This window comes from Microtus ochrogaster, chromosome 10 (genome assembly GCF_000317375.1).
Source record: "Microtus ochrogaster isolate Prairie Vole_2 chromosome 10, MicOch1.0, whole genome shotgun sequence".
In the NCBI taxonomy this organism is placed as follows: Eukaryota; Metazoa; Chordata; class Mammalia; order Rodentia; family Cricetidae; genus Microtus; species Microtus ochrogaster.
Window position 1 is genome coordinate 83,168,829 of NC_022016.1, and position 9,765 is coordinate 83,178,593.

The window sequence follows — 9,765 nt, forward strand, 5'->3', positions numbered from 1 at the left end:
TATATATATGGGGACAGGTGGTGGGAAGGACTTGAAGTGGTAGTCATTCAGGGCCATTCTGTTGCTTTCCTCAAACCCTTCCATGTTTGCTCTGAGTGGAACATTCCAGAGAATTTTACTGGACTTTGGCATTATAGTAACCAGTGCAAATTTACCCTGGGAGAGAAATTAAATTAACGTCCAGGAAGTTTCCTTGTAGCCATTGGAAATGCCACCTCCTCCACAGGCGTACTGACTGCCCTTTGAACGCTGTCTGCAGTAGTCACGTCCTACCTATGAGCTTTCTCCAAACATGAAGTGTAAGTTTAGGGATTGTAGCTGTGAGCAATAGGAAACCCACTCTGCACTGGTTAACTCCTGGACCATACACCTGAGTTCCAGAGGGGCACAAGCTCGGGAGAGGGCTTGCGGAAACTGCTCCAGCCTCTGTGGAGCCCTGACTGCTCTGCCTCCCAGTGATGCATGCTTGGACCTCTCATCTGCATGCAGTTCCTCTGTCTCTCCCACCAGTTTCTTTATGGGGCCAACTTGGAGATACACTCATCTCTAAACCAGTCATTGCTCCAAGAGAATTCATGCTGAGTATCTGGGCCCAAATCACATGCTCCTCTCTGAACAGACTGTGGCGGAGTAGATGGTATCATGTTAATGGGCTTACGTGAGTCAGAGTTAAAACTAGAAATGGCCTTGATCCATTCATGCTGTATGGCTTAAGAAACAGATCTGGTTAGGACAGAGGGGTACCCTATGCTGGAAGGCTGCCAGCAATACCAGCTGCCTCCAAGATGGGTTGTCTGTTTTATTGGTCTAGAATGCAATTTTGCAGCTTGGGTAGTGTGATTAGTTGTTTTGTCCTATGCATTTTAGGATGTTTAGCAGCGTACTGGCCTGCTAATAATAACATCTCTTCAACAACCAAAAATGTCTTCATACGTTGCCAGATGTCACTGAGGGTGGAGGCAGAATTGCTTGGGCTAGGAACCAAGGCTAGAATAGTGGTCTCAGATTTTGATTGCATGGCCCTAAGATTAAAATGTTCTTGCATCTCTCCATATGTAGTTCATGTGTGCATACGTGCAAGTGTGTGTGTGTGTGTGTGTGTGTGTGTATGTGTGTGTGTAAGACAGTCCTACCGGGCAGTGGTGGCACACACCTCTAATCCTCTAATCCCAGCACTTGGGAGGCAGAGGCAGGCGGATCTCTGTAAGATCGAGGCCAGCCTAGTCTATAAAGCGAGTTCTAGGACAGCCAAGGTTGTTACACAGGGAAACCCTGTCTCAGAACCACCCCCCAAAAAGACAGAATCTTCAAAACCTCTCTCCTCCCCCCAAAAAGGCAGACTCTCTCATAGAAGCTGAAGCTCATCAGTTTGACTACGTTGTCTGGCCAGTGAACTCTGTGGGTCCACCTGTCTCTGCCTCCCCATTCCTAGGGTTACTGGTGAGGCAAACATTTTACATGGTGGGCCATCTCCCCCACCTGTGCCATGTGTGTAGTTTTATTACCCCCTTAATTCTAGACATATAAGATATACATATAAAATACAAATTACATTGTAAAGATTGTAAGTAAAATAACATTTTCTCTCTACATTCCTTTTTTTAAATATTTACTTATTTATTATGTATACAACATTCTGTCTATGTGTATACCTGCAGGCCAGAAGAGGGCACCAGACCTCATTACAGATGGTTGTGATCCATTGTGTGGTTGCTGAGAATTGAACTCAGGACCTTTGGAAAAACAGGCAATGCTCTTAACCTCTGAGCCATCTCTCCAGCCCCTCTACATTCCTTTTAAAAATTGTTTGTGTGTGTGTGTGGGGGGGGAGAGACAGACGTCCACAGACAGATAGACAAAGAGGGATGTGTGGGTGCCTGTGGAGACTTGAAAAGGGTGTCAGATCCCCTAGAGCTGTAGTTAGAGCAGTTGTGAGCCGCTGGATGTGGGTGCTGGGGACTAAGGTTAGGTTCTCTGGAAGAGAGGTATGAGCTCTTAGCTAACGAGCCAGCTCTCCAGCCTCTACTTTACACCAGTGGCTATTTAGGTATCTCAGAATATGAACTCCTTAGGGCAGCAGTTCTCAACCGGTGGGTCGCAACCCCCTGGAGAGGGGTCAAACGGGGCCACACATCACATATCCTGTATATCAGAGCTTCACATTATGATTCATAAAAGCAAAATTATAGTTGTAAAGTAGCAACAAAATCATTTTATGTTTGGGGTCACCACAACATGAGGAACTGTATTAAAGGGTTACAGTGTTAGGAAGGTCAAGAACCACTGACTTAGATCAGGGAACTAAATGATCCTATCCAGCCAGATAATTGATTCTCCACCTCTGCTAAAACCGTCGTCATATAACTCTCTGATGTCTGAACATTGGCCAAAGATGCTCACTTGAACCAGAGGCCCGGTCCACCCCATCAGTATGAAGAATCATGGGCCCTGCAGAGTGCTGGGGGGGGGGGTGTCTTCCTGCTATTGTCCCTGCTTTATCCCCAGCCCCTAGTAGGTCTGGACTGCAGATTGAGGACACTTAGCTGGTTCCATATGCTTCCTACAAGTGGAGGCTGTACCTTCACCCAGGCAACAACACCTGGAGAAGGGCATGGGTGTCTGCCTACCGTGGGCCAGTTGTGTTGGCCTCTGAGGACAGAGAGAGACTCTCATGGACCTTGCTAGCCTTGTGCCCAGGAATATGTAGACTAGAGAAAGAGAAAATGCTTGATGCTGCCACAGAGTTCCCAGGCCAAGTGTGCTGGGCTTTTTGTTGCTGTGACAAATAACCGAGCAGAAACAACCTAGAAGCCGGAGGGTTTATTTGGGGTGGTGATTTCACCCCATCCTGGTGGGCAGAACAAAGCAACTTCAAGCTGGCCAGGAAGCAGAGAGAAAAAAAGAGAGCCCTGCTAGTGGGCGCTCTTGTTTTCCCCTTTTATTCCATGCGGTCCTAGTCCTAGCCACACTGAAGGCAGGTCTTCTGTCTTTTCTCCTTTTGGGCTCCCATCACAGGACCTTGAATGCCTTTGTGAGTGATGGGCTTGGGCCTGTAGTTGACAACGTTGTAGCAACTGGGGCTTGCCCAGTGAGTACTCACTCACTTGTAATAGTAACAGTGTGTGTTTCCCTCCAGTGCTCTGTCTGTTTCCTGTTTGATTTGAGACAAAATCTTGCTTTGTAGCTCTAATTGGTGAGGAACTCATGGTAATCTTCCTCTTTAGTCTTGCAAATGCTGGTTTACAAGTATACACCAAGCAAGCCCAGCCCCACCCCTTCCCTTCCTGCTTGCTTCCCTCTGACCTTTCTTCCCTCATTTCATTTCTTCTCCTTTTTTTTTTGTTAATAGATAATACCCTTTTTTTTTCCTATGCTATGATCATGATTTTTTTTTTGTTTATTTGTTTTTATTTTTTCAAAACAGGATTTCTCTTTTTTACCCTGGTTGTCCTGGAACTCTCTGTAGACCAGGCTGGTCTCTAACTCACAGGGAGATCCGCCTGCCTCTGCTGGGATTAAAAGTGTGTGCCACCACCGCCCAGCAGTAATCACAGTTTTAAAACAGGTTTACCTGAATAGCCAGATATAGCTGTTTCCCCCACCCCTTCCCTCACGTATATACATTTCTGTTTCACAACATTCAGGATACTTATGGTAAATTGGGGCACATATGTTCTGACCTCATAAGACATTTGTTGGAGGATTAAATGCTTGTCACAAAACAATATTTTTTTGCTTCCTTCCTTCTTGCCTTTCTTTCCCTTTCTTAGCCGGGGTCTTGCTATGTAGTGTAGGCTAGCCCCTTTCCAGTCTCCAGAGTGCTGGGATTACCCATGTGATCTACAACATTCAGTGAAACAGCCTTTTAACTAGTAGTCCAGCGCTGAGTAAGCAGGATGTGGCTTCCTCTGTGAGCATGAGCCCTTGTGCTGTGCAGTGGAGGAGTGCAGGTCCACCAGTGCAGCTGCGTGTCTGCTGAGGTCAGAGGGCAACCTCTCAAGAGTTGGTTCTCTCCTTCACTAGTTTAAAGATTTATTTATTTTTATTTTATGTGTTTGCCTGCATGGATGTAAGGGCATTGTATGTGAGCCTAGTGCCCATGGAAGCCAGAAGAGGGCATTGAAAACCCTGGGACTGGAGTTAAGGATCTTATAAGCTGCTTTGTGAGCTGGGAACTGAACTCGGGCCCTCTGGAAAAGCAGCAAGCGCTCCTGACCTCTCAGCCATCTCTCAATCCCTTCCACTTTGTGTTTGAGGCCGGGGCTGCCTCGTTACTTTTTCACTGCTCTTTGTCTGTGAGCTTCTGGCTGATTCTCCTCTGTCTACCCCCATTTCACTGAGGCCGGGGCTGCCTCCTTACTTCTTCACTGCTTTGTCTGATTCTCCTCTGTCTACCCCCATTTCACTGTAGGGGGCTGGGGTGGCAGATTCAAACCATTCCAACCAGCTTTAAAAAAACCAAACTCAAGTCACCATGGTTGTCTGAATCATTTTTGTCCACTGCTGAGCCAGCTTGCCAGCCCTAATTTAAGTCCTACCTGGAGATTTTGCCTTATTCACTTTGGGGGTATATATTAAGTGTCGGGTTACTGCTATAGAGAGTCTGGTGTAAGATTCTGCAAATGCTAGCCTGCCATCAGTTCTCTCTCAGTCTAGGGCAAGGGGATGGCGGGTAAGAAGCAGAGTTAGCGCTTCCCCAAATATTTACAGCTTAAAATCTACCCTCTGGCTGGCAAGATGGCTTGGTGGGTGTGGGCACCTGCTGCCAAGGTGATGACCTGAGTTCAATCCCCAGATCCACATGGAAGAAGAGAACCAACCCCTGCAAGCTGTCCCCTTACCTCTCCACACATGTCCCAATAATTGTAATAATAATAATAATACTTAATGATATAATAATAAAAAGACTTTCTCCGTGAATTCTCAACTGAATAATCCTCGGCTAAACAATTGCCCGTTGTGAACTTGCTTGGTCCTGATGCCACAGATGCAAAAGTGAGTCAGATCCCAGGTCCCAACTTGGGTTTGCTCTGCTGTAGGGCCATGTTTTCTGAGGAGGAAAATCCCTGGATGTATGGGTGGTAACTTTAGATGGCCCATGACATCATTTGTTATAGCTGGCCTGTCCAGCATGGTTTTGTAGATAGCGTTATGTAAGAGAAGATGGAAATGGGTAGTTAGGGTAAAGAAGTGAGCTGCTGTCTTGTAGAAAGGTGTCTAAGCTGGGTGTGCTGATGATACCTGTGATCTAGCTTCTCAGGGAACTGAGGCAGGAGAATTGCAAACTGGGCAATTTAGGGAGACTTTGTCTTGAAATAAAAAAAAGTTTGAGATTGTAGCTCAATGGTAGAGCATCTAGCCTGGCATGTGCCTGGGTTCAATTCTTGTACAAAAAAAAAAAAGTTTAAAAGTAATTCAAGAAATTTCTTGCTATCAGCATGCTGTGAAGGACAGAACTGAAGTTTAGAGGAATGACCCGGAGAGACGGTAACTAGGAAACAGTGTGTGCCCATCGTTTGTACAGTGGAGGAGACAGGCGTTCACTGGTTGAAAGTATGCTGTAGTGTTCAGTAGTGTCCATGTTAGAAAGTCTGGGCTGTAATGAACATAGGTTTTCAAACCAGTAATGCGGTCTGTGTATTTGGCTTGAATGTGCAGAGATCTGTATTTTAGACTATTCATGGTGAGTCTCGTGGTGAGACTGGATGAACATCCAACAGTGGAAGTTGGTTGAATACTGTGTGGAGATACAGAGGGATGGCATCAGACTGTTGCGAGTGGTCAGATGGCATCTGCGTTCACGGATCACTCTCAAGTGATTCTCTTTAGTTCTGGAAACTGAGCTAATTTTTTTTTTTAACTTTTTGAGACAGGGTTTCTCTGTAGACCAGGCTGGCCTTGAACTTACAGAAGTCTGCCTGCCTCTGCCTCCCAAATGCTGGGATTAAAGGCGTGCGCCACCACCATCTGGCTTCAGCTAATGTTTTTAACTCCCTTGTAAGTTGTATTAAATGAATGCAGGCACTTTGTCTTAAAGAGGAAAAAGCTAAATAGCGACCGCATTTTCTGCAGACTTGTGTTGCCCTCCTGACCTCCTGTGCCTTCCATCCTGCAGGTGCGGGGGCACAGTTGGTGCTATTTTCACATGTCCACTCGAAGTCATTAAGACGAGGTTGCAGTCTTCCCGACTAGCTCTTCGGACGGTGTATTATCCTCAAGTTCATCTGGGGACCATTAGTGGAGCTGGAATGATGAGACCAACGTCTGTGACTCCTGGGCTCTTCCAGGTTCTGAAGTGAGTGCAGTCCTCTCCGGCGGCCCCACCTGTCCCTCGCCCGGTCACATTATACAGTTTGGGTCCAAATAGAAGAATTCCATTTCTTATTTATTTTGTAAGGAATGGGATGGTATGCCAAAGCTCGCAGGTGGAGGACAGAGCTCTGGGGATGAAACTCAGGTTAGACTTGGTGACAAATATCCTTACCCACTGAGCATCAGGCTGCCTAGGAGGATTATTCTTTCAGTTTTAACATTGAGGAAGGGAGTAAAGTCCCAAAAGCAGGTGGTTATCAATAGGCACAGAAAGGCCAGAGGCAAGAACCAGGGGATGTGGAGGCAGCATAGATCTCGGTGAGTATAAACAGGATCCATGGTCCTCAGTGGCCGAGAGAATACTTCCTGCTTGGCATCAGGTGACACCTTTCATAGCGTCTTGGCACAGTGAGATGGAAACAGGTGATCAGGCCATGTCACTAGTGTTCAGAGTGAACTTCATACAGACTTGCCATGTAACTTGTGACCAGTTGACATGTCCCCAAAGCTGTCTGCAGGGCTAAGCCTGTGAGGGGAAAGAATGTCTCTCTACTGCAGGCCTTAGGGAGCATACACCCTCCTTGTCTAGTTTGTCATGTCTCCAGTAGCCGCACCTGCAACAGTTACTACAGTGGTGGAAACCAAAGCAACGGGCACTTCATCCCTGAAAATGCGAGAACCACTTCCACACGACACAAAAGCCAACACTTCACTGCGCACCTACCCTTTCCTTTCTGATACAGTCTATGGGTCTGTGGCTATGAAGTCACAAACTGCCACTTACCCACAACTGTCCATTTATACTGTACTTATGTCAAAGTGTAAACCATGGAATTAAGCCACATTCTTGTTTTAATGACACTGCCCATGCTAGAAAGGTTCTGTGCCGTTGTCTTGCTCACCCAAGCTGCGTTTCCTCAGCCTGTGGTGTACGTTTTTAGGATTCTTCTGCACTTGGACTGTCATTTAGTAGCTTTCAGGTTCTGAATAAATTCCATTGATCTCTCACAACGGCCTTAAAGGATGAGCACCTGGACCCCATTGCTCTCAGTTTAGAAAGACTTGCAGATTAGCAGCTGTGATACCCAGAGTCAGGTGTAGTGTGGAGCTCCCTTCTTTCTAGAACAGTTTAGAGCAGCTAAGAACAAGGTAAAACAAAACAGAAGAGCCTAGATCACAGCTGGGCTGCAGCCTTTTCCAGGTCCTTATGTGGAGGTGTCCCTGGTGCTGACCCAAAGATGCCAGGAGCAGGACCTTGGCCCCTTCACTGGCTGCTGCCTCTGCTTCCTTAGCTGTGACTGCTGCTATACCACCTTGTCTCTTGCTGCCGCAGCAGGATCCCAGGACTCACCTGGTGACAGCTGTCCCTCATTCAGTCATCATGGGTGATGGGGTTTCTCACACTCATCCCCTGCTGCCTCTGTTATTAGCATAATTGTTTTCTACCCATCCCAAGCAAAATGGAAGCAGACCAGAACTCTGCTCTGCTGAGTTAGAGCTTCATCCCACAGATATAGTTCTGGGACCTCTCAACCCACAATGAATCCTGTCAGCTCTGCTTTCAAAATAGAGAAACCTGACCCCTATCCGTGACTTCCTCTAGTGCTGTTCTGTGTTGCAGTGTTAGCATCCTAGCTGACAGAGCCTGAGAGTTAACTACCTCCCTTCCCACTCTGCTCAACAGAGCAGCCAGAGTCCAGCCAGCCTGCAGGCTCTTCACTCAACAGTCCTGTGACTGTACTGTTCCCCTCCAGCCTCCTTGTTCCTTTAAAGGCACAGGAACGGGCATTGTGATGCACACCCATCTCAGCACTCAGGAGGTAGAGGCAGATGGGTCTCTGAGTTTGAAGCCAGCCTGTTCTACATAGAGAGTTCCAGGACATCCAGGGCTACACAGTGAGACCCTATCTCAAAAATAAATGAATAATAAAAGCACAAGAACACTTGTTAGCGCCAGTTCCTTGTTCTGGACATTATCTCTGTGGTTTTGACACCTTTGCAGGAATATCCTGCGCTGACCTCGTTATTTGACTGAGCTTCCCTACGCCATCACGCTCTCCTTTATGCACAGCCCCTGCCTCATCCTCCAGCAATGTGGCTGCTTATTTACATGTTCCTTTGTCTGCTCACCCTCACTCCAGCCTGGGAGGCAGAGTATTTGTTTCTATTAATAGAGTGCCCGCAGGCTCCTTAGAATATTGTGTGTGGCTAGAGAAGCATTCAGAACCAATCAAGTGATTCTATGAAATTGGGCAAGTCAGTACTGGTCATGGAAAGGGCTTCCTAGCCTCCCACCATGGCGACACACGTGTGCTGCTGTTTCTAGTGGGTGCTTTCTTGTGCTTTTTAAGGGAAGGTTTGCAGCAGAGTTTCTTTGGATGGTGAGTCCTGATTCCCACCTGAAGAAGCATCCCCTCATGCCACGTGGATGTTTTTGTGGTTCAGATCCTGAAACATCAAACAGTGTACTCCCCTGGGTGGTGTGGTCAATAAAGAGGGCTGCTTCCCACTCAGCCTCTGGAGCCAAGCCCAGGGGTGATGCTCAACCAGAAGGGCTCTTTGTGAGAGAGACAATAAGCAAGGACAAGCCCCAGACCTTTTCTGTGCACTACAAGACCCATCCTGGATTCTGTTCTGAATTCTAGGAAGCACTGTGGTTGTCAAAAGCACAGATGACTAATGTGGCCATTCATTTAAAACTCAGCTGTTTCTTACTTGCCCTACCCTTCCTGTGATCACTGTTATAAAAGTCATGGCAAATTGTGTGTGTACAAGTCTTTAAAATATGAATCACATGTCTTAGGTTAACTTATTAGGAAAAATATATATGCTGCTGAAGAATGGAGGAAGTTATTTCAAAAGATGGGGGATGGGATGCATGATGGTTCAGCGGGTAAGACACTTGCCAGGCCTTGCATCCTCAGTTTGATCCCCAGACTCCATATGGTAGGAGATATCCAGTTTACACATAACACACATACACACACATAATTTTTGTTTGCTTGTTTGTTTTCAAGACAGGGTTTCTCTGTGTAGCTTTGGAGCCTGTCCTGGTACTTGCTCTGTAGATAAAGCTGACCTCAGCAGAGATCCATCTGCCTCTGCCTTCCACATGCTGGGATTAAAGGAGTGCACTTAGCTCACACACAAACACACACACATTTTTTAAAAAAAAAAAATGCTTTGTGGAGGGGCCTGGGGAAATGGCTCAGTGCCTAATAAGGTGCCTGCTATACAAGTGTGAGGACCTGAGTTTGGGTTTCAGCACCCACTTCCAAAGCTGGAAGAGATGGCAGAGTGGTTAAGAGTGCTTCCTGCTCTCCAGGACATGAGTTCGGTTCCCAGCATCCTCACCTGGCAGCTCATGGCTGGCCGCAACTAGCTCTAAGGGACGTAGTAGCACTCACCTATACTTTGGAACACATGCAGGTGTATATGCACACATGCAATTTT

General features: G+C 46.8%; 1 protein-coding gene across 1 annotated transcript in view; it reads left to right on the plus strand.

Annotated features, from left to right (window-relative positions):
* The window catches only part of Slc25a33 (solute carrier family 25 member 33), a 33,364-nt gene that overhangs the window by 6,830 nt on the left and 16,769 nt on the right, over positions 1-9,765 (plus strand). Inside the window, exon 2 of the mRNA XM_005353684.2 lies at positions 6,116-6,295. Coding sequence (XP_005353741.1) covers positions 6,116-6,295 — 180 coding nt within the window. The remainder of the gene's footprint in view (positions 1-6,115; positions 6,296-9,765) is intronic.